The following is a 25973-nucleotide window of genomic DNA, read 5'->3' on the forward strand; positions in this document are numbered from 1 at the left end:
GCGGGTGGGGTCTGGCTGTGACTGATGGGCCAGATGCGCTCGAATGTTTTAGAAAAGGGGGGGCCGTGAGCCGCCGGCGCGATTCTGGCTGGCGGACAGCGGGCTGTGCCGCAAGCGCCGGTGCCTGCCCTTCCCGAGCGGAGCGCGCACCGCAGCAGCAGCAGCAATAGCAGCCGGGCGGGACACGCAGGCGGGACAGACAGCGAGCGCGGACGGACAGACAGCGAGCGCGGACAGACCGAGCGCGCTCAGCTCGCCTGCCCGGCGGGCGGGAGGATCAGCTCGGCTCCGCTCGCCGAGGTGAGGGGGACACGAGCAGGGCACGCCGAGCAGGTCCGGCCGAGGGGCTGCTGGCCGCAGGTTTTCACCCCGGCGCTGCTGTGCCGGCCGAGCCGCCCGGAGCGCCAGCACCGCCCGGGGACAGCAGCGCCCCGGCCCCGCGGCAGCGAGCGGCGGGCGCGGTGTCCCGTCTGACGCCCTGTCCCCTCTCTCCGCGCAGGTCGGCGCTGACGGCGGCGGGACAATCTGCCGTGCCGCAGAGCCATGCCCGCCCTGCTGCTGCTGCTGCTGCTCCTCAGCTGCCGCGCCGCCGCCGAGGAGGGCGGCTCGCAGCTCCGGCCGGGCCCGGGCCGGCAGAGCGCGGCCCCCACGGCCGCGGCCCCCGCGCCGCACAACGCGTCCCGCCCGGCCGCGCTGCCCCGGGGCCCGGGGGCGGCAGGGAGACCGCGCTCCGCCTCGCCGCCCATGTGCACCGGCCAGACGGAGATCAAGGAGACCTTCAAGTACATCAACACGGTCGTGTCCTGCCTGGTCTTCGTCCTGGGCATCATCGGCAACTCCACGCTGCTGCGGATCATCTACAAGAACAAGTGCATGAGGAACGGCCCCAACATTCTCATCGCCAGCTTGGCCTTGGGCGACCTGCTGCACATCATCATCGACATCCCCATCAATGTCTACAAGGTGAGGAGGGGCCGGGGATGGGTTCGGGAGCGGTAGTGCGGCGGTCAGCCCTCGGTGCTCCTTGCCCGTCCCTGCCTGGGAGACACCCGTGGTCTTCACCTCGCCACAAAACCCTGCCGGAGGGTGATGTTCGGGTCAGATGTGGTCACAGATGGCACACTCTCTGTGCCTCAGTCCCATCCCACTCAGCGTTCCAGGCTGGGAATGGGGCAGAATGGAAGTGGCCGATCTCTGCCAGTCACCTGGAAACAGGTGCTGTCGCGGGGATAAAGGATAAATTGGATTGGGCTGGTCGAGAAATGGAGGGGAGGCACAGAGGACGCTTTCCTGTGGGTACCACTTGGCCCCTTGGTCGTGCCAAGCTTGGTCATGATACTTTCCGTGGGTCTGTACAGTGCATTTTGGCACGGGAGCTTTTTTAGGAGGAACCAAGATGGCTCACTTAAGCAGTTTTATATGTGTCTTGGTTGGGACACGCGATGCTTTCCTGAGCTGTGATCCCCTTCACCCTTTGCCAGGGTTGCATCATGGGCTGCCCAGAGGGGATGAGCCACACCTGCGCCTCTTGCACCTTCAGTAGTCTGTGTTTTGACTTGGTAAGGATTGCCGTGGTGGGAGTACAGCCCCTGTCTTCTCTACCCAGCTTGTGCAATCCATTTGTCCTAAGGAATTAGTTGGGCAGTTGAATCCAGCCTCTAGCTGTAATCTAGCATTCTCTGAAGATACACTCCTAGTGCTCCTTCTGCTTTGGAAGTTTACTGTCTGGGTCCCTGAATACCCATCAGTGACTTCATAAAGTCACATCTATCACCTTCTCTTCACTTTGTATGCATGACTGTAAACTAGGGGGTTTTACTTGTACTGTTAGAAAGCCACGTTGAAGAGACAGATTTTGAATCCATGATAAGTATCTCAGAAGCTGCTGAGAGAATATTCTCTCTTTAAACTTTTGAATTATTTAAGTATTACAAAGCAGGGAATGTCATCATTGTGTTAAATCTATGATTCAGTTTATTTCAATTACATGATAGTTCTCAGATTTGAAGCTTCACTGGTTTTTATCCTCTGCACTGTCTTAATTATTGTGAGAGAAGTGTGCTCTTTTGAATGAAGGTGGAATTTAGAAAACAAAATAGCTGCTTTCAGAATGTGTTTTTCTAAAAAAATATATTGAGCAAAAATATTCATCTGTTCTCAGAAAAATCAAAAATATTAAATCAATGGCAGCTGCTCAGTATGAGACTTTGCAATGTCAGTGATAATTCCAAAATTCATGTTAATTTGCAGTAATATACATCAGTTCTTATCTTAGTTGAATGTCACCAAGTGTATCATTATGAGTAGGTTGGAGCAGGAGGAATAAAGGGTCAGACTGATAACCAATAAATATTACACCAGCTGCAGGTCTGGGATTTTTATTGCGTTGTTGATAATGCTGGGAGCTGTGCAATAGCTCTCAGGTGCTAAATCTCCCTCACTGCTACTCATCTTATGGAAAAGCCCATAATCATTGTATATTATTTCTTATAATAATGAGTGAAATATTTCCTGTTTTAAGACAGGGTTTTTGAATAAGTGCAAGTTAAAAAAAAAAAAAAAAAAAAAGAGAGAGAGAAAAAGGAAAAGCACCTATTACTGTGTTTATTGAATCAAAATTTTGATGGCAGTTTGAGTTGATAACTTTTCATCAACTCTACATCCCATTTCATTCCAGAGCAACAGGGGGATTGCACACAGTAATGCAATGAAAAACTGTCTTTGATCAGTACTGGAAGCAAAGGCTCTGTCAGTAAATCAAGTATACTTAGCTATTGTAACTTGCAGTCTGAAACAAGTTAAGACTGCATGAAACCGATCCAGGTTCAGAATTTGCTACCACATCATCAGTAAGGCAGCTGTGTGAAACTGTGACAGAATTTCTCATGTTAATAAGATGCCAGCAGTCCTTTCCACAACACTTGCCATAGAAAGTGTGAAAGTGTCTATGAATGCTTTCCAGACAGACCTGTAGGAGACAATTCACAAGCTGCAGAAGAAGCTGTAGAAGAAGCTTTTTACTAGGTATTAAAAGAGATAACTACAAAAGATTCCCCATGTGGTTGTTTAAGTGAATATATAAGCAGCTGGAAAGGTTCACAAATGAAAACTGACATCTCCTAAATCAAGGGTATCTAAAATCAGGTATTACCTGGATAGGGAGGCAGATGCAGTCTGATGCATAAGATGCTAATTAGTCCATTGGACTTCATGAATTTGAATATCATGCAGTATGTTCAGTAGAAAATGGAAAATATCAGAATGTGTCATACAGTCAGGAAACTGGTGTTCAGTTCCATCCAGCATGTAGAGCCTGGCAGACTTTTTTGGCATTCTGGGTCCTGGTAAAAGGTCTGGCTTTGCCTGGATCTCTGAGCTGCAGGATGGGAAGCAGAGGAAAGTCTGAGACAGTCATTCTGCAGTATACGTAATGTTTTGGCAGCGTAGATGATTTGCAAAATTGCTACTAATTGGATGTGCCGGTGATCTGTGCTGCTCCACTGAACAGACTAAGTAAGCACATCCTTGTTAATTTAAGGCTGCAAACAGCAATTAAGGAGCAAAAGGTAGAGTAGGTGGTCAGTGAGCTTTTAATGTCCTTCTCTGCACTTAAACTTTGGAAGACACGACAGTGGCAGCTTGTGGACTTGATAATACAGGTCTGGGCAGTTTATACTGACTTTCCCAAGTAAATAAAGTTGTTGAGTCCCAGGTCTAAGACACCAAAACGTCAGGACTGGAAATTCCAAACTTACACTGGCTTTGCCTCTCGTAGGATAAAAAAACCATAATCAAATCACACAGTAACATGCTTTCTCTTCTGATACACAAACAACATCTCTCTCTCTCTCTCTCTCTCTTACTTTGTGATATTTATTCCTGTATATTAAATCCAATTCATTGCCATATCCCAGTGGAATTCTAACAAGGGGAGAAATCTAGGCTCTGCACATTATTGTGGAGCATTCTGAACTCTGACTACCAAAAATTGTCTGAGGAAGACTATCTACCTGGCATTACTGTCATAGGTTCCTTTTTTTCAGAGCACAATGGAAGAGTGGAGAAAAAAAATTCAAGGGGAGGGAAAAAAATCTGGTCTTTATCCAAGCCAGTAATCAAGGGCTGGAGTCAGCTTTGTAGGCACTGATTTATTTTCATTAACTTAATTTAGGGATTACATAAAAATTATGGTTAACATAATATGGCATTATCAGGCCCTGGAAATACAAGAAAGGCCAGATTGGGGATTCTATGTACCATGCAGACACAAACTGGCTTTTTTTTAAATCCAGCTATTCTCTGAAAAAGATGTCTATGGAAATTTATTTGTGATGAATTTACTATGACTCTTGTAATGCAGGTATCTGTAGGCCATGCCTTATGATAAAACAACCTTTTTCTAACTTTCTAATCAAGGTGCTTCTAGTTAGAAAGGATTCTCACTGTTCCATATTAGAACTCTTGGTTGATGGTTCTTCTGATGTCAAAGATAGTGGGCATTTTATAGGAAGAAATGCATAATTTCCTTTCTTTCAATATCTGAACCACTTACTTGAGGTCTTCCAAAGTTTATCTCAGAATTTCTTACACAAAGGTTATTGATTTCTGACCATATTAAGCCAGAAGTCTGTTTTGTTTAAGAGCCCTTTATGGTGAGCCAAGTGCTGGTTCAGAAAGATCTGAATTGTCCAGTGGAAGAGCCTGTCTGGACTCTGCAGGCAGTGGCAGGGAAGGGTAACTTTGTTCTGTATTTAGATGGGACCAGTCCATTTGAAGTCAAGTATATGAAGTAGTGAAAATATCTAAATGCTGTTGAAAGTACACATGCATAGTTTTCATGGTGGATCTCCAAACTGAAGTAAGTTGGATGATGCTAGTATAGATTTGTAAATTGAAGGTAGTTTTTTTTCAGTATGTATACATTTGCTGTGTATACATTCACATGTATAAAAGATGCACATGACAAATTGCAAAGCAAGTTTTGACCTGTTTTTCTTTTTCTTCTACCCTGTGTTTATATATCCCAATTTCCAAGTGGTTATTTTTGATGCAGTCCTTCCATTGGAGTTGTGAAATTGCAGAAATTTTTTACTTCAACATCATATTACAAGGTTTCTGTCCTTTTGAAGACGACTATAAAATTACTTTATCTGAAGTTTTTAAAATTAAGTTTCTTGCAGGAGTTGTGATAAAGATAAAATAAAGGAAAGTAATTGCATGGCTCAGATTAAGATTGCTAGATCAGTAAAGCCTTCCTAGCTATGCTTGACAGCAGGAAATATATTTTCTTGTCTAAAGGGGAGATCCTCACCCTGACATAATTATCACTAAATAGTAATAAATTGATAATGTTGTCTAACTTATCCCTGACTGTAATCTTAATTTCCTGGGCAGATTTTCTGTTTTGCAAAACGCTTGCTCCTGTAAAATACCTGCATGACCTCCCTGTGTCAAGAAAAAAAAACCAACAAAATGAGCAGGTGAAAATCTACGAATCATTTCAGAGATACATAATAGAAAAACTGTTGTGTGTGAATTAGAGCTGCATGTGTGGTTTCTGTTGTACCTGCTGTTCATAATGATGAAAAGTCCAGTGTCCTGTGAACGAGACTTGCTGGGAGCGCACGGCTTGGCGGAAGCGCGAATTCCTGCTCTGCATTTCCCGTGTGCATTCACTGCTCGGGACTGGAACACTGACAGGAATATTCGCACGCTCTTCTGCTTCTTCCTGCCCCACTGCAGCCCGTGAGCAGCAGTGGGCTGGAGCCAGGTATCAGCCTTCTGGCTGGGGACCACAGCAGCTGAGCCTTGGAGCAGCACATCGTGCTACAGCCTGGCTCCTTCCAGCAGCAGATTCAGAACATCTCTCGGCTCTTGCACAACTGAGAGGAAGCAGAGTGGGGATTGTGGTTCGCAGGTGTGTCTGTGAATCACTGCATCTCTTGGGGCTTCTTTCCTAGCTCTGCAGCTTGCACATCAGTTTAGACTCAGATCTGTCTGGTCTGAGAAAGTGTTGACTAAGTGTGCATCAGATGTATTGGTTCTTTTGAGTATGATTTCACTTCATTCTGCAGTGTTTTCCCTTCTCTTTTGATCTATTTAATCTTAAATACATAGTGCTGCTCAGCAATTGAAACTTTGCCTGTGTAAAATAAATGACTATAAAACATTGGAAAGGTCACTCGGAATACAGCCAGTGGTAGACTACTCTTGGCATCTAACTTATGAAAACACAACACTATTTTTCTCTTTGCTGCCACTTGGCAGTATCTCCTCTCATAGCTCCAAGTCATTTGTCATTTGTAAAATGACAATCTTTTTACAGCTACCCTATGGTGACTCATAAGAGAATAATTTTACTCATACAAAATTGCAATAGGCTATATCTGTATTTCACTAGGAATTATCATTGTCCACAGAGGTGATGCTCCCAAATACTTTACACTGGATCTTCACTGTACTTCAAGGCTGTACTTGAAGGGGATAGCAATACAGAGAACAAACAGAAACATCAAGGAAACATAGTTCAGCAAGCAAAACATTCATACATTCTCTTCTTTTTTCCTTTTACTTTCTTAATATTTTCAAGCTTTTGTTGTAAAGCGTATCATTAACCATTTGCAATGCCATGATAGAGAAACTTGTGACTCATGCATTAAAATGCTCAAATTTCACAATACATCAGCTGCAAGACATAAAGCACATGTTTTTGCAATCCAGTGCAGACAGCTGCATGTCCATTCTGTCCTGATACAAACTGGCTGAATGAAAGTAATGTTTTTATGTTATGATAAACCGAAGCTAATGCACTCTTTCTCTCAGTAGACTGCATTCAGTTATGTGCCACGCCTCTATAATTCCAAACTGGAGCTGGCTCAGATCCAGTCAGTTTGGAGCACAGGTGTGACTGTCTGCACCTGAGAGATAAGTATTAGTTCAGGAAATCTGCAACATGTGGCTGAACCATTGTGATTTTAGGGAAGAGAGGCAGGGAGTGTACACACAAGCTAGATGTAAATAAAAGTTTTTAACAGATCCTGCCAATAGAGATTTGACCAAAGTTCTGCATTTCAGTTAGAAAGAAAATAATATTTTACTTCAAAGTGTTTTTTTAATGATATCAGTTAGTCCAGGTGTCATTCAGTTCTGTAGGGTGTAAATTTAGAATACATGTAATTATTCACATTACAGTTTTAATAGTAGAAGTTTACTGTCACCCCCTTACAGAAATTCAGAAGTCATCTCAGGGAGAAGCTTTACTGAAAATACTTTAATTACAGACTCTGTTGTTTTCCCACATCCCATAAGCAAAAGATACTGTATCGTTATTACAACCTCATCCCTACTTCCTCTGCTTTATTACTTCCCATAAAATTATTGAGAAACATAAATCCTTAGAATTTATTTCTCTGCTTCATTTCTACAGAGGCATTGTGTTTATTGTCTTACTTAAGTAGATCGTTGAAGAAATAGAAATCTGGGCTGTGTTACAGTTTGTCTACTGCTGTTCTTTTAAAGATTCCATTACAGCACAGAGCTAAAGCAGGTATTTGGAGATATTCTGGTACTTGAAAATACTGGTGGGCACTTCACTGAGATTTCCAAAAGCCCGTGTTCAAATAAAACTATATTTAATCTGTATCAGGACTCTTCAAAAGACCATGCACCATATAAGTCCTTAGATGGACATGTATGTTTGCATAAGGACTTTGCTCAACCAAACCAATGTGATCAGGCATCTCAGGCACAGAATAGTTAAGATTGACAAAGGTCTCTTAAGATCATCAAGTCCAGCTGTCAGCTTTATTATCACTGTGATTATCCCTGAACCATGTCCCCAAGAGCCCCATGTACATCTCTTTTTTCAAACTCTTCCCTGAACAGCCTGTTTCAATGCCTGACAGCCCTTTCAGTGAAATTTTTCCTGATAGCCAATCTAAACCTTCCCTGCAACTGGAGGCTGTTTCCTCTTGTCCTGTTTTTTCTCACTTGGAGAAGAGGCCAACCTGCACTTTATTACAGCCTGCTTTCAGGCAGTTGTAGAGAACAAGATTTCTTCTTCTCCAGATTAAATAATCCCAGCTCCCTTGGCTCTCTCATACAACTTATTCTCCAGACCCTTCACCAGCTTTGTTGCCCTTCTCTGAACAGACTCCAGCACCTCAACCTCAATGTCCTTTTTGTAGTGAGGGGCCCAGAACAGGACACAGCACTTGTGGCCTCACCCGTGCCAAATACAGGTGTAGTCATTGCCCTGGTCCTTCTGATACAGGCCAGGATGCTGTTTGCCTTCTTGGCCACCTGGGCACACTGATGGCTCATGTTCAGCTAGGTGTTACTTGCACTCCCAGGTCCTTTTCTGACAGATCTTTCCAGCCATTTCCCCACTACTCTTCCTGCCTGTAGCACTTCATGGGACTGTTGTGACCCAACTCTTGTTGAACCTCATACCCTTGGCCTTGGCCCATCGATCCAGCCTATCCAGATCTCTCCTTAGAGACTTTGTAGCCTTTTTGGTTCCTACAAACCTCCACGCACTATGATGAACTGTTCTGCCATTCTTACAACCCTCTTAAATGAGTTGTTTGAAGAGACCCAAGCCAAGAGAAAGATTTTCCAGTCTCTTTTGGGTAGTCCTTATTCTTCCTTCTCATTTTCCATTTTGTAGCCCTGTATCTGCAACAGATTCCAAAGACTTCATTCGAAGAAAGTTATGAAAAACAGAGATGGGTTTAGATAATCTAACTAATTACAGAAACTCCAAAAGTTTATTCTTCTATACAACAATTGCGTCTATTTCTTGGCACAGCCCTTGCAGAATGTTGTTTTAATGAAAACTGGAAGATTTGGCTGCTGCTGTGATGTATTTGACCATCAAAGAAGCTCACAGCAGAGTTCAAAGGCTAAATGTTGCTAAACTGAGGCTACAGACATTTGTCTGTTCATAGAATCAGCTGTGAGGAAGGTGCTTTCTCTGTCCGGTAAATCTTTTCCCCTAAATCAGATAAGATGTGCAACTGGGGATGTGACAAGATTTCCATTAAAGTGTGTGATTCAAAATATTAAGTCAGCCAACCTGAAGTATATTGCACTGTTTTCTCTATTTCTTAGTACTTAGAGATATGCTGAATGTGCAGATAGTTCTTTTAGTATTATAATACAGAACATTGGTAATCTGGTCAATAAAGACTATTAATGAGGATTCATCTGGTGTTGCAAAACATTCAGATCAAACTATCTGCCTATGCTCCTTGAGTGTCCAGCGGGTCCTTTTATTTGTTACCAGATGGTCAGCCAAAAATTGTGGGAGATACATTTCTCTCCAGTGTTTCCTGACTTCTCAGCTGATGGTGCCTAGACATTAAACTTCAAATAAACCCCACCTCAGATATGCACCTACTGGCTATGTCCCTGTTCTGATCAACCTCAAGTAATTCTCTGTATTTCTGGTCAAGGGTGTGTTATTTGGAACATGTAGGAACAGCAATGAACAGTCAAGGCAGATAAAGCAAATACAAAGAAGAGGAAGATCCTCACCTGCTCTGTCATTTTTCCCCGTGAACTGATGTTAGAAGTGATGATGTTAGAAGCAAAAGGAGTGGAGTTTGCAGGGCTTAAGGAGGCAGGACTGAGACTTAAGTGATACCCTTGTCCCACCAGGGAGTGACTACACTGCTGCTGTCTAGTTTTTAGGGCACACACCTCAGGGGCTCCCTCATGAAAAGGTTCTTCTTGACTAAGATTTGTGTAAAATTGTAAAATGGTTTGACTTTAGAGGTTGTCTAGTTCCAACCTCCAAGCCGTGGAGGGACACCTTTCAGTGGACCAAGTTGCTCAATGCCCTGTCCAGCCTGGCCTGGAACATTTCCAGAGGTGGGGCATTCACAGTATCTCAGTTTAAAGCCATTCTCCCTTTGTTCTGTGACTAAGAGCCCTTGTAAAAAGTCCCACCCCAGCCTTCTTTAGGCCCCCTTTTGGTACTGAAGTGTTGCTACAGGGTCTGCCCCATGCCTTCTCTTCTTCAGTCTGACTAAACCCCATTCAGCCTGTTTTTTGAGACAGGACCTGGTAGAAAACAGTCAAGATAGAACTCCATGTTTCAGCTTTGGGAATTATTTTTTTTGTAATAATTGTTCTTTTCTCTTCACAGCTGCTTGCAGAGGACTGGCCCTTTGGTGTTGAAATGTGCAAATTAGTGCCTTTCATTCAAAAGGCATCAGTAGGCATCACAGTGCTGAGTTTGTGTGCCCTCAGTATAGACAGGTGAGACCCATTTTCCATTAAAGTCTTTAATTATTTTCTCTATGGGCATTGGCTCAAATTCACCTTTCCACTCAGCTGATACAATGCAAATAAGATGAATTTAAGCCAGTTAAATTGGAGTTTTCTTGTATTTTGAGTTCGTAAATGTGTGCTGTTGCTTCAGGTACCGAGCAGTCGCTTCTTGGAGTCGCATTAAAGGAATTGGAGTGCCAAAGTGGACTGCTGTGGAAATTGTCCTGATCTGGGTCATATCAGTGATACTGGCTGTTCCAGAAGCTATTGCATTTGACATGATTACGATGGAATACAGAGGAAGGTATCTTAGAATCTGCTTGCTTCACCCCACGCAGAAAACATCCTTTATGATGGTACGTTACACTTACAAAATCTCTGGGAGAATTCCTTGGGTCTTCACAGTGTTGTGTGAACTGCAATGTGCACAGATGTATGTGACATGTAGGTGAATATAATGTTCAAATGAAATACTGACATTTCTGAAGCATATTAAGTTCTAAGAAGAGCATTCAGAAATCTTTGACTTTTTATGGGCTTTGAGCATTCCGGTGTCTTGTCCTGTTTTCTCACTTGTAATGTACACCTTACATAAATGTCAGGGCAAACTGACCAATTAGTTACAGCACACTTAGCAAAATGCTCAGCATTTAATTTCTAACCATGTTTTTGCTTTGCTTCCTTCTTTACAGTTTTACAAGCAAGCTAAAGACTGGTGGCTCTTCAGCTTTTACTTCTGTTTGCCACTGGCTATCACAGCATTTTTCTATACTCTCATGACTTGTGAGATGTTACGAAAGAAAAGTGGGATGCAGATTGCCTTAAATGACCACTTAAAACAGGTAAAAATTTATCCCTGTCCACTCTCTAACTGTAGACAGGATGACTAATAACTTTATTGATTTTCCTGTCACATCATTCTGTTCTTGTATGACTTCAGGATTAGAAGCAAAGAGATCTTTCCTAGAAGTGGTGCTGCTGAACTCATACATATGTATGTATCAGAGCCCTAAGGAACCTAAGATTTTAACTGAAAATCACAAAATTGGTTCTTTCTTGTTTGGTTTTAATGTTTCAGGTTTTGTAGGTTTTATTTCTTCTTTGCTATAATGAGAGTTTACTATTTTGTAATGCAAACTGAAGTCATGCTCTAGTCTAGTAGGTGTTGCTATAAAACTGTTAATTATTTTGAAGCAAGTTCTTGCTGAGCTCTAGTGTAGTTTAGCAATATGTTAGCAGAACAGAACATATTCCAGCATACATTCCAAAGTACTAGTGCCTCAGACACAAATACCAGACATCACTAGAATTAGACTCTGTTCTTTAATGTGTATTTGTGCTCCTTTCCTCTTACCTGGTTAGAACTGTAATTGGAATCTCTTGGGGCATTTCAAATAAGATGTGAGATCAAAGCACAAGGAAATACAATTGAAAACAAGCTTGTTTTGAAAGTGATAGGGGAGACAAATATGTTCTTAATTTTAATTTAAATTATTGCTTAAATAATGTTTTCATTATCTCAATTTTTTCATACTTCTTGAAATAAGGGATACATCAAATCAGTGCGAGACATCTAAAACAATCAAAAGATCAAGCACATATTCCAGGAAAACAAGCTATTTGATGTTTTCCTAACTCCTATTTTGATAGGCTTTTTTATCCTGTTTATTAAACATTTGGATATTAGAAAACAACAAAAATCCAGAGAGGGAGAGTGGAACTGTAACACTATTCTGTCCAATTTTCTTTCTCAGAGACGTGAGGTGGCCAAAACTGTCTTCTGTCTGGTACTTGTTTTTGCCTTGTGTTGGCTCCCACTTCACTTAAGCAGAATCTTGAAACTCACTATTTATGATCAGAAGGACCCCAATAGATGTGAACTTCTAAGGTGAGAATGCAAACATAAAATGACTGTATATTGTGGGTATTCTCCTTAAGCATATTAGGATTTCCTATTAAACTAGTTTACTCTGCATGTCTAAAGTTGTTCCTGCTTCTTCATCAGGGACCATCTGGTTTCAGTCCAATGGCAGAGAAATAAAATTGTGAAGAATTCCCTTTCTTTTCCCTGTCTTCTTCCTGCTCCTTTTTGGGACTGTTCTGTCATGTGATGAAACCAAGTCCAATTTCCATTGTTGTAAACCTCTACTGGGCCTTTTCAAAGCAAATGAGATGTGTCTCACTTTAATTTCCACACAGCTTTTTTCTTGTGATGGACTACATTGGTATTAACATGGCTTCACTGAACTCCTGCATCAATCCAATAGCTCTGTATTTGGTGAGCAAAAGATTCCAGAACTGCTTCAAGGTAAGTTGCTGCTGGGAGTTGCTCCTCTGGTTAAAAGATTATGTCAGTAGTAAAATTCATTCTTTAACATGTTTTAAACAGTCATTACATTTTACTTGAAATTTGAATTGGGTTATGGTAAATGTTCTCTCTCCCTCCTGCTGAAGCTCTGTAGGAAGGAGCTAAGGTTTGATGGGAACAAAAAGAGAAAGCAAAAGAGCAGAGTGTACAATAAACCCTCTGGGGACCATGCTAATCAGTGCTACATCACTTCCTGACTGAAGCTGGCACCCAGCTCCTTCCAGAGCACTGGTGAAGCAGACTGGGACTGAGCTGCAGAGATTCACGTAGCCACATCCTCTGCATCCCGGCAGGGAGGGTGCTGACCCTGGGCTCCCTCCTCCTGGCTGAGCACTTCAATCAGTCATGCAAGGCAGAGGCTGCAGATCTGCGCTTGTCCCTTTGCAGCACCAGTGTTTTATGAGACAGACCTGTTTGCACTTCTGGCTTGAGCGAAGAGAGCTGGGCACTAACCCTCCACACAGGGTTTCAGGCTCTGGAGTGCATATGGTTAGCAGCCCATCAGTCCCTCAGCCTTCGTGTCTGCTTGGAAAATATGAAGATTGGGCTTTCTTTGTGAACGCTTGCTGTCTTTAGACACTCTATTGGAGTCCTTACAATGCCTATGCTAGATTTTTAGATCTAAATTGGTGGATTTTTTTCTTTTCTTGCAAAGCATTTAACCACTGGCCACAGCTAGGGTTATTGCCTGGCTTTTAAAATTCCTTAGTAGCAAGATGGAAACATCTTTCAGTCAGCTCTACATCTGGTAGTGCATTTCTCACATCACTGTGCAGCACAGGTTGCAGAGGTTTTAGTGTTGGTCGTCTTTCCTGTCTGTGCTGCAGACTCCCTGAAAAGTCACTGGAGCTGAGAGCACGTAAGAAATCTCCAGCATCCTGAGCGTGGAAGTAAGTGGGTGTGAGGAAGGCACTTCCAGCACCCAAAGGCCAGACAGGACCATGAGAAAAACCAGTACATCTAGTAAATGTATGAATTGTATATAGGTTTTCACCCTTCTTCTCTTTTTACCACCTCAGAACAATGAGCTAAATAGCAGCATCTTACTTACAAAATGTAGGTAAGAATACATTTTCCCCCCAAGATAATCAGAGAAAGGACAATAAGGAGTCATAATAATTTTATTTTCAGATGCATTTAGAATTGCAGACAAGATATGAAGGGGTATGTGTGTGGCTGTTAGTATATGTAACTACTCAGTATAACTTCTGTACTCCATAAGTATGATTGTTAGTGGGGCCATTTGAGCAGCTCAGAGTTGAGCCCCATTTCTGTGCTTTGTGCTCTAATCCCAGAACAGCAGCTTGCACCTTTGCTATTTCCTACTCTACCCCTGACAAAGGGCAGCTTTTCAGTGCATTTTGCCACAGTGCCATTTGTGCAGATACAGAGTGATGTCAAATGTTTATTTCTTTTATTTTAACAGTCGTGCTTGTGTTGCTGGTGCCAATCCAAAGATCTGCTGTCCCTGGAGGAAAGGCAGTCCTGTTTAAAGTTCAAAGCTAATGATCACGGATATGATAATTTCCGCTCCAGTAACAAGTACAGCTCTTCATAAAGCGAGTGTAAAAGGTATATTCTCTTACATTGATACTGGTGCCTTTTTAAGTAAAAGTGGCAATTACTTTTAACAAGATGGTAACATCCAAAATAATCTAGTTTTATATTTGCACAAAAAAAGAACATTAAAAAAATTGCCTTAAAACTGTATCACGCTGAAAATCATGGACATTTATGAAATCATCATTTATGGAATATGAAGAAAAGCATGGAAAGAACAAGTCATTGTTAGCACTTGAATACTTCTGAATCAGCACTTCCAAATGATCCCCACTTCCTGTACATTAAGCAATCGTTTGTATTGTCTGTAACAGTTGTAGGAACTGAAGTCACAGTAATTATTAAGCAGCATAATATCAAGTTAATTGGATCAAAGCCATTATTATATATAACTCAATGTATTATCTTTTATAAAGCAAATTAACCACTATCACTATTGTGAGGTTTTTTTTTAATAAAACAAAATACTTTGTAATAGAAGTCTAAATGTTAAAAAGTAGAATTTTTATCAGGTCTATTATTGAGGTAGCTACTGAAAATATTAAAGGATGCAGTAAAGCAAAAGTGCATTTTACTTTGATGACTGTTTTTACCTATTATTGTCAGAGGTATGAGTATTTGTGTTTACTGATAGAAAAGGAGACAAAACCACACCAAAAGCAAAAAATTAATACTAGAAGAAACATGCAGACAACAGCTATTATTTCAGCAAGCTGAATACAAGTGGATTGTATCCTGTGTAAAAACTGGGCATTCCAGAGCCTGATGGTTCTTTACTGGAGATACTTTTGTGACATTTTACAACTGTTTTTGCAATCCAAATACTGTCTTGGAGCAAAATTTTTGGAAATAGTGGGTGGAAAAAATGTCACCAAGGTAAAAAGAGAGAATTTGAACTTCTGTCTTCATTTAGGTGTAAGTTTTCATAAAGAAATTAATTCATGAACTGTACTTCTAGAGAACAGTATATGTAGCATACTCATTTTAATACTGTTTTAAAATATATTCTACTTCTGTAGTTCCATATTTTTGGGCATAAGAAGTTGTGTGATTAGTTTCTGTTTCTGTAAATAGTTCAGTGAAATGTAATTAATTGTAAAGTAATAAGATATGGGCAGGACCCTGCAAGAACAGAAAAAAAATAAAGATGCCTGTAGTAAACATGATGTGTGTTGCCGGGAGCAATGCATGTTTTGTATATACATGACAGGTCATTCTTTGAATTTTCATTTCCTGTTAATTTGTTACAGATGTCCCCCAAAAAACTTATTAACATATTTCATGCACTAAGCCATGAGTTTTTCAAGAAAAATTGTCATATAACATGCTTTTATAAAAGACATGTTTTCAATAGGCTTGGTATTTTATTATAATAAAATTATTTATCAAAACTCAGGAATTTTTTTATTTTAAATTTCCAGATTTCGCATGTAAGAATTTTTACCTTTTTTTCCAGTCTTAATTAACTTCAGGTTTTTTACTAAAATGCCTTGAATGTGCTCAGGATGAAAACAGCTTCCATTAACACGTTCACCTGTTGTTACCTTAGATGGGTTTCTGACTTTAGGTAGCTACAGCTACCTTGCAGACAGCTAAAAACGGGGTGGTGAGCCCCATTCCTGGTGTTGTTCCCATCAAAAGCTGGTGAGTGAATGCTTGTGTAATCAAGCTGAGGAGGACCCCTGCACATGCATTTGAGCATGGGTATGTGTGTGTTTGTGTGTGAGCGTGAGTGTGCAGGTGTGTGTGATGTGCACCATGAGGCTGCTGTTACCATCTTGCTGCAGCACATCCACTCAGCTGCTATAACGCTGAATTTTTATAAATGTAAATCTGTTTTAGGTTCCCTTCTTTACATTTTTACCTTGATTTTCATGGTAACTTTCTCACAGTAAGCCATGAATATCACTTCACTTCACCCTACCTGGTCTATTTCTGTGAAATGCATTTCATCTGTTAAGGATGGATAATAAGTGAAATCCTCGATTTGATACTGATCAGTGTTATTTTCATCAAGTTATATCATTACAATATTGTACATGTATATTATTGTTATTTTTATTTAAAATATAGCTGCTGTATTGGCAACTGTGTAACATACTTTCCATTTTTTCCTGGACTAATTCTTTGTTAAGTCCTGCTAAGTCAGATATTTAGGTTTGGCAAATAAAGGCCATATATACTGCCCCCTTTTTGGGTTCACAGATAAATATTAGTACACTCTTTGTTATTTTTTCAGTATTATTCAAAGCAGTATTTTTATTGAAGCTTTCATTTCCTGTAATAAAAAGTTTCAAAACTTTTGTTCTTATGCAGTTCTAAGATTAAATCTCTTAAAACTCCACACAGGTGTTTTCTGAAATCCTCAGCACAGGTTTGTTCCTCCATTTACTGAAATCAGTAAACATTTAACCATTCAATTCAGTTTGAGCAGAATTAGGGCCAAACATTGCTCTTTAAAAAACCTATCTGACATTTTCTACTTTAAACAAAAGAGGAGAAAAATCTAAACATTTTCTTTTTAAGGAGTTGATTAGAGAACATAGGATAAGAGGGTGAAATCAGCTTGTAGGGTGAGACATCCAGTCCAATGCTCTCTAATCTTCAGAGGGGGGTCACAGGTAGCAGAACAATTGCAGAGACACAGGCACCCTTATAGGAGTTCTGTGTTCTTGCCCAGAGTGGTGTGACAGAGTCAGAGTCATCTGTCCCAGTGGTCTGAAGAGTTCACACAGAATGGCTCAAGGTAAAAAAAACAACTTGTGAGAAACTACATCACAGCTCTGTGTTTTACCTTCAGATAGCAGTTAGATTTTAGTTCTCCAGTTGCTCTGAATTCTGCCTAAACTGAACTGAAACACTGGCACTGCACCTCAGAGAATCAAGTCCAAAAGTTGATGATTGTGGAGCATCTGCTATGAACTGTGACATTTCAGTGTCCCAAACAGATCTTAATCAAGACACAGCTGGCTTAGCAAGAGAATGTTTTATGTACTGAAATAGTATTTACAGGATTTTTAAAAATTGTTCTGTATAGCTGTGTAAAATAATTCTATATTTCATTTTCTGTGATCACTTAAAATAGCAACTTCTGTAGATAAACAGCGTAAACATTCTAAATTACCAATAAAATATTTGTAATTTGGATTAATTGCAAAAAGACGTCTGACCTTTTTTCCTCCTAGGGGGTCCCATTTAATTGTTAAAGAGTGACAGTGATGTAAAAAGAAGTAAGCAACCCTAATCTAAATGCCAAAGCTTTTGGTTGGGATGGTTTTATATAGCTGTTTGAAAATTGGAGAGAGTTCAGACTTGCATGTGCATTGCAAAATTGTCTGATGTTTATTGGAACAATCATGCCTATCTTTGCTCTGCTTGTTTGTGCTCAGAACGTCAGTCACAATCTGTTCTCTACACACCCTTATATAGTCACAAATTCTCTTGTGTTTGGGACATCATGAATAAAAGGCAAGAAGCTTTTAGTTCATTAATTTAGAAGTTTATGCACTCCATGCTGGAATATGCCACATGAAAACCTTTGTATGCTGACAGTGTAATTTTATGTATATTTTAATTTACCTTTCTTGAAGCAGTGGGAAACTGTATCAGACTAAATATGCTGTAACTGGTCAAATATATAACTTTATTTTCTTGTGGTATCTGTACATCCCAAAATGTGTTTGGTTCTACTGATGTTTTGTTCCAAATAGCTGTTTCCTTCTGTTTACTTGGTGGCCTGTTGCATCCAGGTAGATTTGGGTTTTTTCATGGTCCTGGGACATGGTTTCAAGTTGCCTGGAACAGAGCCACCTGTGGAGATGAGATCCCTTGCAAGTAAATGCTCTATTTAGTATCTCATGGCCTCATCACTTCCTTTTCCTTTATCTTGTGCTATGGTCCCAGGTCTTCACCAGCCTCTCATTGTGAGGAAGCACTTTTTTTGCACATTTTCTTTAAGACCCTAAAGCCTTCTGCAGGTAGGCCATAACTGCAGCTTGTTGTCAATTTTCTAAACATGCTAGAACTTCCCCAGTGATGTGCATGTACTTTTATCTTACATTCTTCAAACACTGACCAACACACTCACTCTGACCATTCTTGAGCAGGGCAGATTTGGCACCTTGGTGTTGGTGGAGCAGGATGGTTCAGCTGGTAACCTGTGGCTGGCTCTGGTCCACAGAGTGGTTCACATTTTATTGCACTGTCCTGTAGCCTCCTCTGACCACCATGTTCTTGTACTCTGCTCAAGAAGAGAACGGAGTTCTCCTCGTACGTGCTGTGCTCTTGGGTTTGTTTCTAAGCCAAGTTACTGAGCACTTCAGAAGACCAAGGCAGACGAAAGGACTTAAAACTGCTGTCATTAAATGAACCATGACATCTGTTTGGTCTTCCTGAATACTGTTCTTTAGCTTTGAAGGCAGCAAAAAGGCACCATGTACCCCTCCCCTTTTCTTACTAAGAAAAATCTACTGTAATGAAAAGTAAAACCTTCAGAAATTACTGTTCTGCCTTAGTGATCAGTATCCTACACCTTCCTGAAATTGTTGTGACAATCCAAGGACATCCGGATTGTGGGAGGAAGTATCTGGAAGGAATTTTAAAGTATTATGTGGCAAGTAGCCAGACACATTGATATCTATAGGATACCCCTCAGCAGATACCTTCAGCTTCAGTGTTACTATAAAACTTTGCATCTTGTGTAGACATCCTAGACGAGTGCTTTAGAAAAAAATGGGAGTCAAATCCTGAAACCCACTAAAACCCAAAAGACACACTGATGAGGAATTAGGGTAACCAGACCTTCTTCAGGAACCCCATCCTCCAGAAGTTGCTTCTGCTTGTTTTGTTCTTGGGTGAGCAGGATGAGGGGAAGCATTTGTTCCCCTTTTACCTTTTGATGAACCTTCATCTCCTGAAGTTTGTGTAACTCATACACAAAATTACCTTGAAGAAAAAGATCAATGGTGAAACCCAGGGAGTCAAACAGTGGCTCTCATTTAAAGCTATCAGGAAAAAGAATAATGGCAAATCCCAAATCGCTCACATCTTCCCCAGATAAATGGGTTCAACACATGCAGCCTTTGCAGAAGTAGGAGAGAAACATGGTAAGTTAACAAAACCAAAACTGGTGGATTTGATAAATTTTAGTTGGAGCTGCAAGAGAAGTGGCAGATTTCAAGCTAACTGGATTTTTTTTTTTAATTAAACTGAAACAAGCACCATAATTTCTAATGGGTGTTCAAAGGACCAGAGTGGATCTTGCCAAAGATACAGGAAGCTTCTTCCTGGAATGCACCCACAGCAGGTAGCACATCCTAAAAATTTGGCCCTATTGCTCTCGAGGAGCTAACACAAATATAACATGAAAGTTTCATATCTTGAGTAGTCAAATACTCAACACATGCAGTAACCAGGTGCATGTGTATTTACATGAGTACGTAGATAATACATATATATTTATATATTTATACCTGTACATATACAAATGAAATATATTTCATATTATGTAATATAAATTGTGTGGTATGCAGAATGCTTTTCATTAGTTTTATCTGAAAAAGTTTTCCATGAAATAAAAGATTTTTTAAAAACCATATCAGTCTGCACAAAACATAGCCCACTGTCTTTAAACAAACACACCCCTTTTAGTGTGTTTTGTCACTTTAATCTCATATTTTGCATTTTAAGGGGATTTTAATCTATTTGGAGACAATCTTACATTAGTTCCTGCCATAATATGAGTAATGTAAGCTATGTATGTCACTCATGAAAACATGAATGTCTGCCAAACCTTTGGACTTGTCTATTGCATTTTTTTACTTCGTGTTCATTAGCATGAATAATGAAGTCTGCTGAGCAGTGATGGAAATATTTTTATTGTTTTCTGATGTGGATATCAGTTTATATTCATAAAAGCTTGAAATGCTGACAAATCATGCACTACTTACACAAATGGCTAAACTATGAAATGGAATGACAATATGTATAAACATTTTTAAGTGATATTCATAAATTCCAAAGAGATTTGGTTAGGAATATTTTTATAATTTTGTCTTTTTAATAATTTATATTCTAAATAATTCATAGTATCAAATTGTGTAAAATTTTTTGGCCATTAAATGACAACAGAAAAGATACTTTTCAAAACAATTCAGAACTTCGTATTTTCATAGGAGATGGAAACAGATTGTGAAATGACCCATTATATTAATGCTCTGCATTGAGAATGTCCACATTGGTTATGAAGATATTTCCTGTCAAACTAACTACTAAAATTCTCTTGTTAAATTTGTTTGCCCAAATTTCATGTTAAAGAACAAATAGACAAAGACTGTGGCAAGCTTCTTGATATTTGCAACCCATTATTTAGTATCTTGGAAGGATTTGATCTTTGTAACAGTGTTCATACTGAAGTTGAGATATATCACTTGCAAATGTCTTCAGAGGAAAAACAGTATGTCACAATTAGGTGACATTTAATATTTGTTTACATATGTACTCAGTTTATGCAAGAATTCAATAAATTATTTTTAGTTGACTGAAAAAGAATAAATTGATATTGTAATAATGTGCAATAAAGTCAAATGCCTTTAAATTACTCTGTAAACATATCCATGCATATATTAATTTTTGCTTCTGTGTGTGTGTAAATACCTACTCAAATATACATAAATTACATAAATTAGGATAATGGTCACAATATAAAAGACCCTGAAAATACTGAAGAAGGTATAGCTGGTGGTAAAAATGCAAGAAATAAACAACGTGTGATTTGCTGAGACTTTCTTTGCAAAGAGCAAAGTAGAACTGAAGAGCTTACACTTTTCAGCTAGAAGTAACCAAATTTTCCAATTCTTCAAGGTTTAATCATCCTTACTCCAGCCTTCCCAATGAGTTGCAAAACCTGCAGTAGAATGACATTTCATGGCACTCTTACAAGAGAGCAGGAATGCCAGACACAGTGTCTTGGCCAAATTCCAAATGAAATAATTACAGTCTGTTTCCTCTGTTCCTCTCTCTTCCTGCCAATTGCAGCATGGGTTAGCAAGCATCCTGTCCCCCTCTTCAGTTTCACACTCTGCATGGAGACATCTGCTCTGTCATGTACTGGAGGTGACCATATTTCCCTGCTAGAAAGTGGGAGCCTCCCAAATCTGTTGACAATTTGTAGAGTATTTGGGAGTGTTTCAGAATGAAAAGCGAAATTTAAATGTAAAATCAGTATCTCAGAGTTTCTTTGAGTATTTGACAGCTCAGTGTTAGGTGAATCTAAATCACCCCTTTTTTACTGAATTTGATAAGTTTTATAAACATGTCTTTAAAGGCTTTTAATTTTTTTTGTATCATTTATTTATATAGTTGGAGAGATTTATTATGATCTGGAATTTGTTAAATAGTGCTTAAGCATTTGAAAAGGCATTAAGGATGCCTACAAGGTTGAGTGTAGAAAGCTGTGAGCTGCAGATATAGTGTTCTCCAAGCTCAGGCTTCAGTAGTTGCACAACTTCCAGAACAAATCAGACTAATTCCTATTCAATTTAGATCTTAGGTACACCGAGCTAGTGTCAGTCTGATGCTGTGCAGGTGGATCCTAACTGAGGGTTAGCTACTTAAAAAGGCAAGGCTGTTTCAACCATTAGACTTTGCAAATATAACGAGTTCATCATCATCATTTATTGCCTGTGTTTAAAATAAAAAAAAAAAAATAGGTGCTTGTTTATATACAGAAATTTCATAGACTGGTTTGGGTTGGAAGGAAACAGCACTAGGTATCAAAGCCCCATCCAGCCTGGCCTGGAAATCTTTGAGGAATGGGGCATCCAGAACTTCTCTCAGCAAGCTGTTCCAGAGCCTCATGACCCTCACAGTAAAGGAATTTCTTCCTAATATCCAGTCTAAACCTGTTTCAGTTTAAAGCTGTACTCCCTGCCTCTATCACTATCTGCCCTTGTAAATAGTCCCTCTCCAGGGCCTCTCCAATATATTTGATTGCACTTGTTTGAAACAACCAACAAAGAACTGGCAATATTAGCTTTAAGGTATCTAATTACTTAAATGCACTTTAGGAGGATTTGACAGATAAGGAGAGATTGAGAGAAATGGGACTCCATACCCTGGAGAAAAGAGATCTGGGGAGGATATAACTGATGTGTATAAATATCTGCAGTATTCAGTGGATATTTTGGAAAGCTTCTCTTATAACACACCAAAACTGACTTTGTTGTGATATAGCTGGACAGATGAAATCAACAGACATTTGGCAGACAAAGATGTGTTGAACTTGCTTAGATAATAGTTTAGTTTAGTTCAGTTCAGTTTAGTTTAGTTTAGTTTAATTTAATTTAGTTTAATTCAGTGTGGGAGAATGCATATCACGTATAGGCAAGTATGATTCCTTTTCAGTTTAAATATTCAGAGTCTGGGTGTCTTCTTTCTGTGGATTGTCTGGGATTTGTCTACCCTTTTATATCCTTCAACAGGGATTAAATTATGATGGTGCCTCTCATTGCATTGTTATTTCATTGTATAGGAAATACATAGCCCTGATCTCTCAAGAATTTATTTTTCTGAATAGTTTTTTTTCTAGAACTTGATTAAATAAGATGAATCTACTGCATCTTTTGGAGGGTGAGAAGCAAAGGCATGTCTTATTTGTAAGGTAGTGATAGTGTAGACACTCTCCTCCATTTTGTCCCATAAACAATTTTATGCACTTCAAATGACGTTGAAGTAGTGATTCTGTTGTTCAGAAACCTTTGATTTTGTTGCACTTGAAAAGCAGGAAGGAAGTTGTGAAACACACATCACATATATACAGATGTCAAGTACAGTTAATGAAGAGAAGCAGATGCATTCCTTAATAGCAATTAAACAGGAGGAGGGAACACATTGTCCACTTCGATTAGGAATTTTCTCTTCAAGGTTCCTTACTTGGCAAGGCTTGTCAGTTCCTTCACCCCATTTATACCAATATTCTTTTACATTACTCTTGAAAATATACACCACACTAAAAAAAGCCAACCAAACAAACAAACTCCAGACTTCTGTGTAAAACAGGATTATAGGTTTGCAGCTGCTGTTACAGTGAAAGTGCTCAAAATTGTGACATTTTGCTGTAACAGGTACATGGTAGACACTGACAAACTTCAGCATAATATGTAAAATATATTAAAATCGAAGTTTTTCTCACACTGGAACTTTACAAAATATTTATCATACGTATGATTCTCCTTTCAGTATGTCCCAGAATGAGATTTTTGTCCTTCTTCAGTGATAAAAAACTTTAAATTATCTTTATACATTGATCTGATCTTTGCTTCCTGTAGCAATGTATACTACTTGCCTTTATAAAGTTTCACACTGATGGTTGCAGACTGCCTTAGTGGTCTCTGATTCCTCAAGACAGTTTTGAATTCTAGTACCATCTCCCACACTGCTTCCAGAGTCTTTTTCATACTCATTTTCTTAAGTGTGCACTGTGTATAAACAGCCCAAAACTGCAAAAGTGCTGAACAGAAACACACACACAAATTATTCTTGCAAAGTCTTGCTTGAAATGATCTATTAGCTTGACAGAGATAGCTCCTGCTTGAGGATGTTTTTAGAACATTATGAGCTCAGAACAACCTTGGAGTGATTACATTTTGGATAAATCTTGTTCAGGGGGGTTCACAAGGACATTATGTAAGTCAAGGTCAAGGAAAAGTTGAAGTCCAACCTCTAAGCTAGTTCTTATTTCTGTCTCACATAAATCAAACTGCTCGAACCACCTTTGAACATACAGGTCTCTTGAGCAGACCCTTCTTTCTGTTCCTGTTCATGCTGTATCCAAGTGATCCTGTGGTGCCTTCTGCTGAAACTGCCTTCCCACTTTGAGTTTGGACAACATGGATTGTAAGATACAGTAAGGAAGGACTGAAAACAATCCTATGGCCACTATGACTATACCATCAAAACATCTCTTTTAAAGAGCTGTTTTCAGGGTTATCCCTTTCTCTGAAGCAGAAGATGAGCAGAATTGGTATCCCTACCATGGCTGCTACTTTGAACATTTAGAGCCTTATTTACAAACTGCTGTAGACAAGAGACAGAAGCATTTACTTTAGGAATAATAATACAGGAGGCATCTTAAATTTAAATACAGATTACTCCCTTAGTCTACCATGACTTAACCTACATATGTATTCACTACTTTTACACCTATCCTCAGCCTTCTCACCTATTTTTTGGGGGAGTAATTCCTATTTCTTTTTCAGGTTATTAAAGTGTTCCTGTGCTTACATTTAAAGAAGAGTCTATAATTTAAATTTTGAGTTTTCAGCATGTACTTGTGTATTGGCATTTTTAAGGAAACCTTTTTGGAAAGATTTTTTGAAGTTCTGAGTGACTATAACATGTAGGAAGCCCTTGTTAAAGGCAAAGTATATAATATATACCTCCTAGCCCACACATGTATAATGGAATCAGAGAATATCTCTGGAAAATTCCAGGGATGAGACCCACTAATACAAATAATTACTTGCGTGTTGCAAATATTTGTCTGGAATAAATAAAGAGGAAGAGAGGTTCTGGTGCAATGACTCACCTACTGACTGATATGATAAACAGTTGCAAACAACTGTGAAAAAGTCACCATTAGATTTTTGTCATTTCACAGTTTTTCACAGAAGAGTTATTCATTTCCCCATCATCTATTTCCTCCTCTCAGTATGAATAATGTCACAATAAATCCTCTGTTCAATGTTTCTCATTAAATGATACAAGTAGGAATATCAGAGCCAGAAAAACAGCTCAGAAAACCAGGAATAATGTGTCATAATGTGGCTAAAACGCAAAGGGAACCAGACACCCTGTAATGTCCCAGCTATATCTGGATACATAAAAGAGTTTAAAATACCACAATGCAAGTTACAGTAAGGACTCTACCTTCATTAAAAACAGAAGCACTTTGTAATGATCATTTTTTTAGTACATGAGAACAAACTTGCTTAGGGTCTATATTGCACTGTGCATACATCAAACAGCTGCACAGCCCTGGACTGTGTAGAGCCAGCTCCACAAAGGAAGGCAGCAAGGTCACATTACCAGGGATGATTGACTGGCCCTTGTGTGTGACACGGTTAATTAGCCAGAGCTCATCACCAGAATAACCCTGCTGTACTGCTTAGCAGATCTAAGGTAGCATCATCCCCATGTCATGACATACAGATAGCCAGCTCTCCCAGAGCACATATCCACACACTCACAGATAAAGAGCAGCAAGGCCCAAATGCCCTGTCTGATCCCATCAATGACAGAGCCCAGAGAGTCTCTCAGGATTATTTCTGCTTTGGGATAAGTAAGCTTGCCAGTCTAGATTTAAAAATTGCCAGTGATACCACACTTCTTCAATGGGTGAATATAGCCATTAATTTAATGGATTGCTAAGGAAAAAAAGGTGCCTTATTTTGTGTTTGAGTTTTAACTTCACCTTTTTGACAGAGGAGCTTGTCAGACCTCTGACTGCTGGACTGAACAGCCCCTTGCTATTTGTCCTGTTTTGTGTATCATGACCAGTTATCCTTAAGTCATCACGTTGATAAGCTGAGTAGATTGCACTGCTGGAGACTTTCCAGGTCCTTAATATTCCCATGGCTTTTTGCTGACCCTTCTCCAAATTATTCACATCCATCATTAATTCTGAGCACTAGAACTGGATGCACTATTCCAGTAGCAACAGCTTCTCTGCCAAGTGTGGCAACCCTGTAACCTTCCACTTCTGTCTGGTGGA

General features: G+C 39.7%; 1 protein-coding gene across 1 annotated transcript; it reads left to right on the forward strand.

The window, feature by feature from the left end:
• Window positions 1-239: 239 nt before the first annotated feature.
• EDNRB (endothelin receptor type B) lies at window positions 240-14653 on the forward strand. The gene is made up of 8 exons (XM_079308143.1): window positions 240-300; window positions 500-963; window positions 10151-10263; window positions 10427-10631; window positions 10968-11117; window positions 12030-12163; window positions 12475-12583; window positions 14070-14653. The coding sequence occupies exons 2-8, from the start codon at window positions 544-546 to the stop codon at window positions 14199-14201; spliced, it is 1263 nt and encodes a 420-aa protein (XP_079164269.1). The 5' UTR covers window positions 240-300; window positions 500-543; the 3' UTR covers window positions 14202-14653.
• The last annotated feature ends 11320 nt before the right edge of the window (window positions 14654-25973 follow it).

The sequence above is a fragment of the Erithacus rubecula genome (assembly GCF_903797595.1).
Source record: "Erithacus rubecula genome assembly, chromosome: 1".
NCBI classification, from domain to species: Eukaryota; Metazoa; Chordata; class Aves; order Passeriformes; family Muscicapidae; genus Erithacus; species Erithacus rubecula.

Bases quoted from the DNA above. Each gene is read 5' to 3' on its own strand.
- EDNRB (XM_079308143.1), top strand. From the start codon at position 544: ATGCCCGCCCTGCTGCTGCTGCTGCTGCTCCTCAGCTGCCGCGCCGCC. The intron at 10,264-10,426 runs GTGAGACCCATT...CTGTTGCTTCAG, and splicing joins TGTGCCCTCAGTATAGACAG to GTACCGAGCAGTCGCTTCTT. The intron at 12,584-14,069 runs GTAAGTTGCTGC...TTATTTTAACAG, and splicing joins GATTCCAGAACTGCTTCAAG to TCGTGCTTGTGTTGCTGGTG.